Source organism: Schistocerca cancellata, chromosome 2 (genome assembly GCF_023864275.1).
Source record: "Schistocerca cancellata isolate TAMUIC-IGC-003103 chromosome 2, iqSchCanc2.1, whole genome shotgun sequence".
Taxonomy (NCBI): domain Eukaryota; kingdom Metazoa; phylum Arthropoda; class Insecta; order Orthoptera; family Acrididae; genus Schistocerca; species Schistocerca cancellata.
This window is the reverse complement of record NC_064627.1, coordinates 306012365-306028180: the sequence shown is the minus strand read 5'-3', so window position 1 is coordinate 306028180 and position 15816 is coordinate 306012365. Positions and strand designations below refer to the sequence as shown.

The window sequence follows — 15816 nt, the reverse complement described above, 5'->3', positions numbered from 1 at the left end:
CAAAATCACTTTATGGCTGAAACGTAGGTCATAGTGGAGCGTTAATCTGCGCTTATGAAACCAGCGTGGTGGTCTAAAGCAACTCGCCTCTGTTGGCGCAAAATGTCTGGAATTGTAGCTGTACTTGTAGCCTTGTGAACAGAAAATAACTGCTGGCGATCTAAAATGTCTATCGCAATCTTGCAGCACTGACCGGCGCGAAAGTAGCTTAGAGCTGACACATCGACGCTGCTAAAGTTTACCGTTCGGCGCAGTAGCAACACAGCTACTGCAAGAGGTCGTAGAGGGCGGTGATGTAGGTCTGCGCCATCTGCAACGTCTCGTACTTGGAGAGCTGCCGGTCGTTGCCGAGCGAGGGCAGGTGCGTGCGCAGCCGGTCGAACGCCCTGTTGAGGTTCTGCATGCGGCGGCGCTCGCGCGCGTTGGCAGCCAGCCGCCGCCGCCGCATCACCAGCGGGCTCACGGCGCGCCCGCTGCCGCCGCCGCTTCCGCCCCCGCCCCGCCGCCTCGCCACCCCCGCAGTCGCCAAGCAGCCCTCTTCGTCGTCGTCGTCGCCGTCCCAGTCGTCGTCGTCGGCGAAACCGTCGTCGGAAGTGGGCGAATTGGCGGGCAGGTGCAAGGAAGCCTTGGCAGGCGAACCGGCTGTGGTCTCCTGCTTGATGGCCGGTACCAGCGGCTGCTGCACGGCGTACCTCAGTTGCTCCACCTTGCACAGCTCCTGCTTCACCGCGGCTGGCGCCGGCTGCTGCTGCTCACCGTAGCGCAGCACCAGTGGGTGCAGGTCGGGTGCGATGAACTCCTCCACTGATTCCCTGCGCAACGAAACAAAACATGCCATTTCAGTCCCATGCCCATCATTCTTGTTTGCTGTTTAGGATCCTGAGCAGGGAGACCGTACAAACTCATCGATTTGGTTCAAATTGGCAGAACGTGCAGGGCACGACCAGTGCTTTAATACAGCTTAAACAGTAATTCTTAGCCACAGTCAGTAAGCTGCCCGTTTTAGTTCAAAAATGGCTCTCAGCACTATGGGACTTAATATCTGAGGTTATCAGTCCCCTAGAACGTAGAACTACTGCAACTAACCTGTTTCCATGGGTTATTACCTTATTATTGGGAATGGAAACACTTATTGCTTGTGAAATTAACGTGAGAAGATTATGGTCGCCACCGACTCTAACCATACAACTAACCAAAGGTTTGGCCGAGTCGGAAAATAACTTAATTTGATCATAGACCAAAAACTCATAAAAATGCATACGTTGTGATATCGCTCATAGGGGATGCGATGTAATTAATAGTATTGCCCGAACACTGTTCACGAGAATCAAACATTTAAAATAAAATAGAAAATGCATGAAAACTGTGCATAATATCAGCTCCCAGCAACGCACCTGAAAATAAGACCTAACGCAGGTGGATTTCTCACAAGTAGCGCAAACCTCTTTGTCTACTTGACCACTACAGGAGTTGGCTATCCTGTACAACTGCTGCTGTACGACTATCGCAGACTTTCTGCAGCAGCAACGTGACACACAACCACATTCATTCAATCACCCCACTATGAGAGTTATGAGAAAAGAGAAACAAGGAAAAGAAAGAGAAAAGCTAGTGATAATGGGCTACCGGACTAATCACAGGTGGCTACAGGACACTTTCACTGCTTAAACATAACTAACCTAATGACATCACACACATCCATGCCCGAGGCAGGATTCGAATCTGCGACCGTAGCGGTCTCGTGGTCCCAGACGCCTAGAACCGCTCGGCCACTCTGGCCGGCCCCCGTTTCAGCGCCGGAAGCGGAAAACCAGTATTTGGTCTCAATAACGACGCTGATTCTGCCGCTCTTGTGACACGAAATAGCAACCTACATGACTAGCTGCCCATAGCTTATAGGACAGCAACGAGGGGACATTTAAGATAAGGCAAATGTGTGATATAACTGCGTAGGCTTCCGAGGCCAGAATCAGTCGACATAAAAGTTTTCTGGGTATGGTACCGCGTCATAAAGTTTAAAACTACTGCGGCTGGAGTAAAACTAGCGTTTCGGCCACGGTTGCAGCGGCCTGCTTCTGGGTCTAATGGTGCCTTCTAGCTATGCAGTGTCCTTTATATTTTGTTGTTACTGTTCAAGGAGAAGAAATAAAAACTTTGAGGTTCGCCGATGACATTGTAATTCTGTCAGACAGCAAAGGACCTAGAAGGGCAGTTGAACGGAATGGATAGCGTCTTGAAAGGAGAATATAAGATGAACATCAACAAAAGCAAAACGAGGATAATGGAATGCTGTCGAATTAAGTCGGGTGATGCTGAGGGAATTATATTAGAAAATGAGACACTTAAAGTAGTAAAGGAGTTTTGCTATTTGGGGAGCGAAATAACTGATGATGGTCGAAGTAGAGAGGATATAAAATGTAGACTGGCAATGGCAAGGAAAGCGTTTCTGAAGAAGAAAAATTTGTTAACATCGAGTATAAATTTAAGTGTCTGGAAGTCGTTTCTGAAAGTATTGGTATGGAGCGTAGCCATGTATGGAAGTGAAACATGGACGATAACTAGTTTGGACAAGAAGAGAATAGAAGCTTTCGAAATGTGGTGCTACAGAAGAATGCTGAAGATTAGATGGGTAGATCACATAACTAATGAGGAGTTACTGAATAGGATTGGGGAGAAGAGAAGTTTGTGGCACAACTTGACTAGAAGAAGGGGTCGGCTGGTAGGACATGTTCTGAGGGATCAAGGGATCACCAATTTAGTATTGGAGGGCAGCGTGGAGGGTAAAAATCGTAGAGGGAGACCAAGAGATGAATACACTAAACAGATTGAGAAGGATGTAGGTTGCAGTAGGTACTGGGAGATGATGAAGCTTGCACAGGATAGAGTAGCATGGAGAGCTGCATCAAACCAGTCTCAGGACTGAAGACCACAACAACACAACTGTTCACTGCGCATGCCATTACCTCATAGTTTTAAAAAGGTAGCTAGTCTCATTGGTCGCTTAAGGAAGAAGGAGAGGGAACTTTATTTTAATAGTTTATTGCGGTGGAGGGAGAATGTAACCTTTGTTGTCTATTGGCTCTTGTGTTATGTGCCATGATCGGTGGTCACCGCCGAGTGAGAGTTGGCTGCTGTTGCCGAACGCTGGACGTCGGCCACGCGGCGGCAGTTATTCGCGGGTGGTGCTCGTGCCTCGTGTTGACAGTGAGGTCTGTTGGGCTCTGCTTGCTAACAGCCAAGATGGGGCAAGTCTGAGTCCATCCTCCCTGTTCATGTCATTAGGGTGTTTAAGTATTTCAAAAATGGTTCAAATGGCTCTGAGCACTATGGGACTCAACTGCTGTGGTCTTAAGTCCCCTAGACCTTAGAACTACTTAAACCTAACTAACGTAAGGACATCAGTCACATCCATGCCCGAGGCAGGATTCGAACCTGCGACCGTAGCGGTTGTGCGGTTCCAGACTGTAGCGCCTTTAACCGCTCGGCCACTCCGGCCGGCTTTAAGTATTTCGATGGCCTCTCTGAGTCTGCGTTTCGTCATAACCGGTTGCCTGGCCAACACACAGGCTTCGCTGAGTTTTATTTCTTTTCCGCAGTCTTGCTGATGTTCTGCCACCGCAGATTTGTTGTGTTGCCCTAGACGAATATAGCGCTCGTGTTCGCGAATGCCCGTTGCTATTGAGCTACCAGCCTCGCCGATGTATGCCTCTCCACATTCGCATTCCACCTTGTAAACGCCTGCAGTGTGTAATGCATCCACCTTGTCCTTAGAGGAGCCTAGCACGCCCTGGATCCTACGACCACTGTAGAAGACAGGCTGCACCCCAACGCGGAATGTGGTTGCATCATGCACTAACCTTGTAATCTGCCGCAGACAGCGCACCATTGTCGATCTTTCAAGAAGGGCAGTGCGCAAAAGAAGCCTTATAAATAGGGCCGTCCTATCCTGCTAGGAGGGAGTGCAGCACCAGCAATGAGCGGACGACGCCATCTCCACGACACTCGTCAGCACGAACCGGTAAATGTGGAACACATAGCAGACTTAGACAATGAAGAGTCAGTCAGCTATCGATGGGAACTTGTAAACCGGGAAGGGTGCCAGGGGTTCCATGAAATGTACTCAAATTTGTTGTTACACATTTCCGTCCTGTTTCTTTAGTAGTCCTGATGTGTTCCGTACTCTGCACCGCTCAAAGCTTGCTTTTCAGGCTTGGTCAGAGAAACATCAGACTGCCCACCACCAATTAAGCCAATGGAACTCGTCGACTGAGGTAAGGTCCCTCGTCACATATCTTGCTGTCTTCCTTACACCCTCTCAGGATACGACAAGATGTAACTCTCAACGACTTTCGAGAAATACTTTTCAAAATTTTACGCATGCTAATGTATTTTATTAGGTCTCTAGAGCTCAGGGTGTCTGCAGGCGACCGTGAAAGAAGATCCAGAAGCGTGCGATCGAGGAATAGAATCTGCCTACCAGCACTTCTTTTTCCTCAGTCCAATTTAATTCTAACAACCGATTCAAAATGACGGAGCAAACTGTCAATAATGAAACAGTCATCTATTATTTTCATAATCTTTATCCTGAAGAAATTGAAAAAAATTTTGGTAAGGAGATTGAAAATAAAAAAGAATACGCAAAAACTTAAATTTATTAGAATTCTCAGTGTAGCCATTTTATCTGGTGATACGTATCGATATCACCCTACTGGCGTCTTTCAGTTGACAACGAAATTACATGTTTCCGTCCCCTTGGAGAAATACAAGTTGAGTACATCTTCTGTTTACTGTGTTAACTTGTATGCTAATCATTTCTGCTCCTGTCCAGCTTTTCTACGAAGACAGTTGCCGCACCACTCGGCAGCCCACCCCTCTCTACCACTGTGTGTAAAGTTGCACACAACAATTTACATTATTGCATCTGCATCTCTGACAAGTATAATGTGTAACCTATGGAGTGCTGCACGAATTGGGATAAAGCTGACCGTAGGAACGTGGGAAACAATAATTATTGCTCCCTACAGCACTTGTGATGAATGCCAGATTTTCGCAGGCGCACAGTTTTTTTCAATATGTCTATCGCAAAACAAGTTTACATTCATAAAAGATTCTCGGTCATCATATAATTTCGCGGCGTACCACGCACATCTGTTGTTAGAATTACTTGGGAATGGAAAAGAAACTGTGCGGCTGGTCCCTGCGGAGGTTCGAGTCCTCCCTCGGGGATGTGTGTGTGTGTGTGTGTGTGTGTGTGTGTGTGTGTGTGTGTGTGTGTTTGTGTCCTTAGGATAATTTAGGCTTTGTAGTGTGTGTGCTTAGGGACTGATGACCTTAGCAGTCCCATAATATTTCACACACATTTAAACATTTTTTTTTTAAAAAAAGAAAACAGCGGCAGCGAGGTTCAAATCACAGACCTCGCGCATTTGGAACCAAGCACTTACTCGGTCGGCTGAGGAATCCTTGAATAAATATATAGCACACGTAAAATTTTAGAACTCAATTTTCTCAGAAAAGGTTGAGAGTTGCGTTCTTCCTGTTTATTACTAATATGATGAAGTCCTAGTCGTGCCCTACACATCCTGTTAATGTGAATCGAAACGGTGATGGGGAGTTCGTACGGTCCCCGTGTTAGCCTTGCCAAAGCAGAGCTTTGCTCCGACCTATTATTATGAATATTAGCACGAAAACCTATCTAGGAACGCATTATTATGTTCTAGTGGCGCAAGAAGTGCTCCGAAGGTCATTCTGAAGACCGCTGAACGGTACACAGCCGAAATTAAATGAGCGTATGGCATTGTTGGCCGGCAGGCCCCATCCGGGGAAGTTCGGCCTCCGAGTGCAGTTCTTATTTCGGTCGACGCCACATTCGGCGACTTGCGTGCCGGTGATGAGGATGAAATGATGATGAGGACAACACAACACCCAGTCCACGAGCGGAGAAAATCCCAAACCCGGCCAGGAATCGAACCCGGGACCGCTGCATTGGAGGCAAGCACGTAACCACCCAGCTAAGCAGGCAGACAGCCGAAATATTAGAGGATGCGGAATTTAAGTGGCTGCACGTCCGAAATTAAATGGGGAACTCCTGTAACATTAAATGCAGTATTAGTCGTGTGCCGCTTCATAGTCTCGTCCACTAAATTTTGCGGCGTTACTTCGCAAAGCAGTGCGAAATAGAACGAGCATGTAAGGTCGGCATTATGGAAGGCGAAAGTCGACTTCGGTTTATTTCGGAGAAATAAAGTGGAACACATCTATGAAACAAACCACGTACAGGACGCTAACGCAACACATTCTTGAGTTCTGTTCCCAATGTTTGGGGTCCCCACCAGAACGGATTAAAGGAAGACGTCGAAGCAATTCTGTGGCTTGCTGCTATAATTGTCACCTGTAGATTCGGTCCAGTATTACAAGCATGCTTCCTGAACTCAAAGACGGGATCACAAGAGACAAGACGTCCTTTTCGTGAAACACTATTGAGAAAATTTCGATCACCGATATTTGCAGCTGACTGTGACGATTGACCTGCCACCAACTACATGTTCCGTAAGGACCGGGAAGACAAGGGAAATTTGGGCTCGTACCGAGGCATATAGACACTCATTTTTTTGCTCACTCCGTTTGCGAGTGGACCAATCATACGAAGTATCCTCTTTCATTCACCGTATGTATGTAGATGTAGAGGCAAGTGTTTGTCACTGCGATTACTTGAGGAATTTCTTGAAAAGTTGTGCTAACAGACAAGCAAAAAACCGTGAAATAACCGCAGGAATCATTGTGGGACGTACGACGAACATGCGGCTAAATTCGAGGTTAATGTCCTATGGCAGCAGACAAAAGACGCGAGTGCGTTTGCTACGAGCATCGCCTGCAATCCCTCTCCTGGACTCCTGACCATATCGGTTGGAACCTAGACGACTGGCCTGAAGAATCGCAGTTTCAGCTGGTAAGAGTTGCTGGTAGGGTTCGACTGCGGGGCAAATCCCACGAAGCCATGGAACCAAGTTGTCAAGAGGACACTGTGCTAGCTAGTGGTGCATCATCTCGAAGTAGCATGGTCTCAGCAAGTCGTTGGAAGTCACCCCAAAAATATTGAGCCATTTTGCCTCTACAACCTTCCATAATTGCGAAAGTGTTGCTGGTGCAGGATTTTGTTCACGAATTGAGCTCTGGTGGGCAAAAGATCGTCCGACACGATATTAGGAGGTATCCCATCACTTTTTTCATCTCAGTACAGGTATTTTGGTACAGATTAACATTTTAACACGTAATACAACTGTGTGTTATGAAATCGCTTCCGAAAGTACGTTTGGAGTGTTACCTAACATGGAAGTGAAACGTGGATGATAAGCGGTATACAAAAGATGAGACTAGAAGTTTCTGAACGCTGAAGATTACATGGGTCGACAGGACAAATCTTCAGGCATCAAAGAATCTATGCACATTGTAACATAATAAAATAAAGCCCCCCACCTGTGTGTTTCTGTATGTGAAAGCTAAACTTGCGAATTACTGCAAGACTTTGGACATGGTTTACACTAATAAACAGACTGCTTCACGGCGAAAATACGTGTATATAATTTAAATTATAGTAATGGTGAGCATGTAATAAACGTACTGTTATCTGCTCCACATTTAATTCTTGTCTGGAATGACATCTCTTGGCAGTAACGGGAGCTACGAGTTGGTCAACTGAAGACAAGGCGGGTCACTAGTTACGTTATGTAAGGGAAGAGAGACACGGAAAAGTTGTAGAAGGGGACAGACTACGCAGTTCAAGTGAATGTAGGTTACAATTGAAGAGGCTTGCACACGACTGCCTGGCACGGAGACCTGCATTAAGCAGTCTTCGGACTGAAGATCACGGCAACAATGGAAATGAAAGCTATAGTCTTAGAACACAGAATACTCGTCTCGAAGAATATAACCGCGCTGTGGTTAAGAAGCTATAGTTGTATTCACAAGGACGGTTTCAAAATAGCGTTCAGACATATAGGTTTATTTTTGTTTTCCGTGAATTCCCCAAATCGCTTATGACGAATACTAGGATGATTCCTTTAAACGGGCATGGCCGATTTCCTTCCTCACTCTTCCCCAATCCGAAGTTGGGTACAGCCTCTGATGACCCCGTCGTCTGTGCTATTTATAGTCAGTCTGGCTGGACAATGTTTACCCACTTTCCTCGCGAGTGCTTCAAACCAACGCCCATCTTCATCGATCCGAGAGATGCGGCAGCAGCTAATTATACCTCAATTGAGACACCAGCCAAGTTCACACTTCCACCTAAAGCTGAAAGGCCAATATTTGAAGCTGAACGTTTGCTCGGCACTTCACGGATACCTTACGGTATGTAACGTCACATATCCCTTATAGTATCGGGTTACATGCACGACAGCCAGAAAAGCTGACTGTTACGGAGGCATGCAACTCAAAGATTGGATGCTGAAAAGGTACATAATGCTTCTAACCCCTCATTATCACACAATTTTCGCATAAGAGATATCTTGGATAAAATGTAAGTGCTATCGACTTCGTCAAGTTTGGCAGCCACAACTGTACGTGACAAAGATGCTGACTGTAGGCATTTTTAACATGCAAGGCTTACGACGCTGGACAGTATTATCATTCTGCCCTTCCAGAGCTCATATTAGGAGGAATTCTTCACGTTTCCCCACGAATAATACTAATTTACCTTTCCAATCCTTTGCCTACGTACCACTTCCGCTTTCGATTCTTGTTTCCACCACTGTCTCGTTCAATTTATGTGAAACATCGTTAACGACCTGAAGTCGAAGACTTTAAATTAAACTTTACTCCACACAAACCATTCTTGATTGCTGTTCAAATGTGTGTGAATTCCTAAGGGACCAAACTACTGAGGTCATCGCTCCCTAAACTTACACACTACTTAAACTAACTTATGTTAAGAACAACACACACACCCATGCCCGAGGGAGTACAAGAAGCTCCGACGGGTTCTTGATTGCTCTGTGGGCACCGATACTGCGAATAAATATGTATTTTTAAGAAGTGATGTATTTCAAGAAACAATTATAGTCGCTCATTTCGTTCATATTTCGATAACTGGATCCCATGCAAGCTAAAAAGCGTTATTGTAAGGGGATAAAATAAGAACATTATGCGCAACCACCTGATAGTGTTCTACGGTTGGCATGCAAAAGAACGGTGTCATAGATAGTACAATCGGACGTAGATCGCACCAGATAGCGAGGGGCAGCTCACCCATTCCTGTGTGATGGTTACGATTTATGACCTTTGGGCTTGCGCACGATTTCTCTCTCAAGGACATCAACTGAAATTCGCTGTCAATCTACCTGTTCAGTGTACTGAGTTACGGTCTTCTGCCAGTGGCCTGATGCTAAATACCTTGGCGAACACGTCAGCAATGAAGCCCTCAGTAAGAAGTCCACAGCTGGCTTGGTACCTTCAGATTACAACTGCGGCTTCCATGCAATGCCATCTTAACATATCATTTTTAACAGTTCCATTGCTTGCCTTTTAGTCGTAATGTCAATGCTCGTATTTCAACGAGAAAAATCCAACAATAATGTGCTGAAAAGTACTACTGTTCCAGTATCCAAAGTTGGAAAACGGTAACCCAAAATACGTTACTTCCTATCCTCTGGTTCCTATGTTCTTTAAGCGACACACAGACTTTCGAAACATACAATGAAAGAAACAATCACTGATTCTGCGGTAATCGTTTCCAGCAACCAGACTTGCACAATCTGATTTTTGTGGACTTCACTATAATCAGCAGCTTTTTAGATGGGTGACTCTCCATACGCACCACAAGTTACCATAATTTCGCACGGTGCTATACTTCAGAGCAAGTCTCTGGACTCGCCAAAAAATTCTTACCTCGAAAAAGAGCGTTCATACTGACCTGCGGTGTCAGTTCGCGAGTTCTGTGCGGGAGTCTGCTGCTCAGGTGTTTCAGAGTTCTAATTCCGCCTTCTCTAACTTATCATAGGATGTGCTGAATATAATATTCAATCAATCAAGAGAAACTGCAGCATTCGTTCTACGAGTCCTACCAACACCGACTAAAAGGAAGGTCTAGGCGCTTGTTGGTGACGTCACGTCAGCTAGGCACGGCGAACGCCAGGTCTGTTGCAGGCAGAAACGCCTGGGCGTGCTTATCACTATAAATCTCTTATTTTTGGACAAAATGTTTGGTATTGTTTTGGATTCTGCAGTTTTATTTAGATGAAAGATTTTCTTATTAACGTAAAGCTACAAATGAAGACCATAGTTCTGTATTACAGAATCCTGTCGAAACAAACGCAGATCAATATGAGAAGATGCTTTGACCATTGCAAGCTTCGGAAATTTTACGTTCAAGTAACTAGATTTACTTGATACTTTTTGTTATCGAAACTTACCCCAAGCCCCTCACAATTAACTCGTTTCTTTTATATATTTATTTTCGTTTGACATCGTCACTGGAAATGTGAACTAATTTAATGTGTAAATGTCCAACTGTTGCCAGTCATTAGATTACAGCCGTTTTCAACGAAAGGAATTCTAAACAGGAAACAAAATAGCATTATACATCGAAAATACTTCTGAGCTTAAACTTTTTTAAACATGCAAATTAGAAAAGATAAATATTCCCCTCTTGCAACTGAAAGGAGAAACTTTATTAGATTAAAAAAATTTATTTTATAAAACAAGTATCTCTCTTTTGCCTCTTCTTCTGTCCCCCACCCCCTCCCCAAAGGTGTACAATCGCAAGATATTCCATTAACATTCAGTGCTCCTCACCCCATAGTCAACCAAGATACCTAAAGAAGAGCACCAATACGTTCACAGTTTTTTGTAAAAGCAACCCAGTACAAACGTAACTTCCTCAGATTTACAAATAAGGCAAAGAAGCACGAATTCTGTTGCTGCTGGACCATGAAGTTGTTTTTGTATGTCAATCCTTAAAACAGGTGAAAATTTAAGTTCAGGAGTACACTGTTTGTTAAGAAGTGTGATGAATCGCACAATTAATTGGTTGCAGAAATCTTTCAGAAGAATGTGTGTTGGTCAACTACGGGCAATAGTTTCACATTTTCCTGTGTCAGAGAGGGAGACACCACCATTACGAGTATGCCTGCAACAGACCTGGCGTTCGCCGTGCCTAACTGACGTGACGTCACGAACAAGCGGCGAGGCCTTCCTTTGAGTCGGTGTTGGTCCTACACGGTGGAAAGATATGTATTTGGATAACACTTCCTTAAGCATTGCATTGGAAGGTGGGCGCTATTCGATAAGTTTCACTGTCGACAGATTCCCAGACAGATATGGGAAGAAAAAAAAAATCCAAGTTGCAAGGTTCCAATGTTGCAAACTGCTATTCTGTAGAAGAGTTCCTCGCAGTAATTGGGAACTTTTCACTGTAATGTGTTATTTAATCGTATACTCTGTCAGTTTCAGAGTGTTTTATTAATTCTTTAATGCTTTTGTTTATGAAGTTTCTCACTCGCGATGCTGTTGTGTAGAGAAAAGGAAATGCTTAATGATTTGGTATTTCCGTTTTTTGTACGGAATGGCAGCTCTATACTTGGACACACGTACGAAATGTTAAAAACAAAGAATCCTCTAGTACCCCCTTTAAGGCTAATAGTAAGCTTACGGAGCATATTACATCGTAGCGTCCATGAGTAATACTGTTTATAACACGAAATACAACGAACACATCAAACGAGTGGTAGTCAAGGTGAAACGAACACGTAAGATTTGTTTAGCGAATTCTGTAGAAGTGCGATGTTTTTGTAAAGGAAACCGAACGTAAGATGATGGTGCGACATATTTTAGATTACATCTTAAGCGCTTGGAGTCTTGTCAAGAAGGCATGAAGGATACTTTCATAGACTTCAGAAACGCGCTGCTAGGGCCATAACGGGTCAGTACAACCCTTAGACACGCAACAGAGACTAATTTCAATGCGAATTATTGGAAGACAGGCGACAAAATTCATAGTAAACGTATTGACTAAACTTGGAAAAACGGTAAAGCAACACCGCAACAATTCAGTCGCCTTAATCGTGTATTTAATTAGAGAAATTACACTTACTGAAAGCTGTCATTCTCCCTTTACCCCATACACAAACATGAGAGAAAATCACTAAAATTGATCAGACGTACTCACCGCCACAGACTAAACAATTATTTTCGGGGACCACATACGTGTGCAGGAATGAAATCAGAGGTACCGGTATATCATTCACTATATACGACAGAAAATAATATATAAAGCATTTCTAGTAAGTTGTGTAACATAAAAATGGGGAAGATGCCAAAGTCCACAGCTCGTGGTCGTGCGGTAGCGTTCTCGCTTCCCACGCCCGGGTTCCCGGGTTCGATTCCCGGCGGGGTCAGGGATTTTACCTGCCTCGTGATGACTGGGTGTTGTGTGATGTCCTTAGGTTAGTTAGGTTTAAGTAGAGCTAAGTTCTAGGGGACTGATGACCATAGATGTTAAGTCCCATAGTGCTCAGAGCCATTTGAACCATTTTGAAGATGCCAAAGTGATAAAGCACTGAAAAATCAATTTTGATGTACTCTTTCTGTCCCCAGGGTTGGCTACACCAGCATTAGTTGCCGATTCGGCGATTGTTCTCCCAGTCCAGCTGACCGGTTCGTGACCCCGCTATGAGCTGTGCGTGATGCAGCACATCCCAAGGGCACCCAATCCGTCCTTTGTCCAAAAACCGCCGCCGAATTTTGCACAGACTCGATTCTCGCGTCGAATTTACAGGCAGTATTTTTGCCGTATTATCAATGGCGTATCGCACCGCACAGTATGCGCTACGACGTATGCACTATTACGAATATTGTTTCTACGTCTTCAATACAGATCACATGAATCCCAGTTGGTAACTTTGTACTTCTTAACTAATGCTGTGTGAGTTAGGGAAGATCTGACGAAAAAGAGAACTTCTAGTCACTTAAATGGACTCTACAAGATGTAAATAATAGGCAAGAAAGAGCATAAATAAGATTTCAAGCCTTCTATAATCGGAGACTTCAATGCATACATAGAGAAGGAACACTTGATAAGGGTAAAAATTTTGTATTAAAAGTGCAACGAAAAACAACAGAAGCGAACAAAACAGGTAGAATTATTCTGCACCTACCAAAGCGTAGTAAATACATCTTGTTCAATACTTTCATGTCCGAACAAGAAGAAGGCATCGCATCTCTTAAGGGAAAGACTGACATGATTAGTTTTCGCCTCTGCAGCTTCTTACAGTTTTTCTGTAACGGAGGAATGTGATTAACGTGAACCGTAGCACAAAAAGTAGTTTTCATATTCTGTCCTAGATATGCGCAATACAGTTAATGACACACATAGATTAAAATTTTCTCACGGTTCCAAATAATGCTGTCAGTGGTGTACCTCCCACCCATCAGATACAAAGCTTTCTGAGGCGTAAATCGAAATATAAATCGCAAGATATTTAGGCTGCTTCTGCAGCAGCTATTCATCTGCCTCAACAATGTCTGATTACTCACCTAGCAGAAAATACGTCTTCAGATGACACTGTACTTCTTCCGTATGATACTATCGTAAAATTTCAAGACCAACAGACACTCATGACACTTATAATTGACGTTTACGGTCTATGTAATAAGCGTTCTAGCAGTTCTGAAAGTTCACGTGATATTCTCCATAATTCGGGTCGCTACGGTGTTATTTTTTTTCAGTTTCAGCGATCTAGTATGACACGACATTAAACACCTTCTGTAGCGAAATCGTCGTTGTATCACGAGATTCAAGGAGTGTGTATTGATAATTTCGTACAGACGAAAAGCTAAACCATACATTTTTACAATTTAGTCGAATGTCTGCTCTCACGAATTATCGGCATTACATGGATGTCGTCGTAGGAAGTAAACAATATCTCAGCGAGGCAGCGGCTCGCCGTTTTGAGGTGCGACGAACGGTGTGCATCTCCTACGACAGAAATCGACGCGATGCACGAGTCTGACGAGCAGTTAATTGGTCGTGAGAGCCTCAGACAACATACCTGCATGTTATTATCTGCGGCTAGAGCATGTACAAGTCAACGGTACTAAATCAAACATATAAGTCAACTCTTAGCACATATAATGTCGATGGTACTAAATTCATCATATAAGTGATCTCCTTTTATACACTTCTCTGGATGCAGCTGAAAAACTTTCGAGCTTTGGTGTTCTGTAATTTCGATCTTGGATACGTGAAAAAGGGTCATTTTGAACACGTAAGCGTCGACGAAAGTCGCTTTGTTATATTGCACTGGCGGATCAGTCTCGTCTACGTGGCTCAACATCTACGGAAATAGCATATACAGTCATTGTCATTTATGATGAATATTATATGTAGTCAGTTATTACATGCTCTAGCAGCAGATGATGGGCGGTGCACGCGAAGGGTCCCAGCAAAATGTATGAATAAATGAAATGAAATTAATACAAGCGCCTTTGGTTGGCCTTAACGTGACAAAACTGACAAGTCACATACACCTGAGTAACACAACACTCAAAAGTTTCATAGCTAAACAAACATTTGATCAGGTGAGCATGCGCAACTGAGGAACATATTTATAGAATAAAAATTTGTTTAATTGCTAATAATTTTCAAAATTTATTCCACGACCGGTTTCGAAACTAAACGCTTCATCTTGAGGTGCCACCAAATAATTGCGAAAATATAAATGCGTGGCGAACGGGCCAGCACACCCACGTCAACAAACGCATGGGAGCGTAGGACTAGCAACCACAGCGCCTGCCGGGACAACACGACACATTTATCACTTCATAATTATTTGGTGGCACCTGAAGATGAAGCTTAAAGCTTTGAAACCGGTCATGGAATAAATTTAGAAAATTGTTAGCAACTGAAGCGGATTATTATCCTATGTTTGTTAGTTACAGAATGACGTAAACGTTGTGAACAACGGCTTGCTAGACAAAAGCCCACGGGAAGAGGCGGTCAGAGTTTTCGCGGTACTGACCTGTAGGCGAGGTGCAGGGGCGGCACGAGGGCGGTGTACCGCGGCAGCAGGTCAGGACCCGGGGTTGCCGCGGCGGCCTCGCAACCCGGGGTGACGGACCGCTGGCTGCCTGGGCTCGGCGTGTGGCAGCCGTCCGACAGCGCGTCCAGCTGCTGGCCCGCCGGCTGGAACAGCTGCTGCACCCGCTGCTGCTGCTGGTAGCCCTCCTCCTTGCCGCCAGCGCAAGTGAACATGTAGCGGAACATGTCTGTCGCCATGGCGACCGCCGCTCCTCCACGCATTCCGCACACCACACAGCCTCACGACTCGCGTGGCTCTGTCGCCCGAACTTGCGCGGGCGAGCTCCAGGAGCCGCGGTGAGTGGAGGGGAGAGAACCCGCGCAGACACGTGCCACCCGGCCAATGAGGGGAGTCGACGTGACCACGTGGCCGCCCCCCACCAGCGGCGGTAGGCGTGGCCAGGAGCCAGCGCGACGTCCCACCTCGGCTGCCCCGCGCGCGCCCCACGTGGTAGTGGAGGCTCTCACCTGCCGATAGCCACTGTGCAGGCGCCAGGTGGTTGACAGCCTTGGCGCTCGCCAGTCAAGCCCGGTTGCCATTTTAAGGCACAGCCTTACTCACCGCATCATAGCCGCATTTTCAGAGGATCTGACCTAAAATAATAAAGTTTGGATTTGACGTGTGATTTCAAATGTATGTGAAATTTTATGGGACTTAACTGCTAAGGTCATCAGTCCCTAAGATTACACACTACTTAACCTAAATTATCCTAGGGACAAACACACACACACACCCATGCCCG

At 45.0% G+C, this 15816-nt stretch overlaps 1 protein-coding gene across 1 annotated transcript; it reads right to left on the bottom strand.

The window, feature by feature from the left end:
* Positions 1 to 265: 265 nt before the first annotated feature.
* LOC126153617 (uncharacterized) lies at positions 266 to 15295 on the bottom strand. Its single transcript, XM_049916083.1, has 3 exons — positions 15015 to 15295; positions 578 to 812; positions 266 to 397 (listed from the first exon to the last, which is right to left on the bottom strand). Exons 1-3 carry the CDS (start codon positions 15293 to 15295, stop codon positions 266 to 268), a joined length of 648 nt encoding a protein of 215 aa, XP_049772040.1.
* Positions 15296 to 15816: the final 521 nt, after the last annotated feature.

Bases quoted from the DNA above. Each gene is read 5' to 3' on its own strand.
- LOC126153617 (XM_049916083.1), bottom strand. From the start codon at position 15,295: ATGCGTGGAGGAGCGGCGGTCGCCATGGCGACAGACATGTTCCGCTAC. The intron at 813-15,014 runs GTCAGTACCGCG...TTCGTTGCGCAG, and splicing joins CCCCTGCACCTCGCCTACAG to GGAATCAGTGGAGGAGTTCA. The intron at 398-577 runs GCCGACGACGAC...CGCCGCATGCAG, and splicing joins CCACTTCCGACGACGGTTTC to AACCTCAACAGGGCGTTCGA.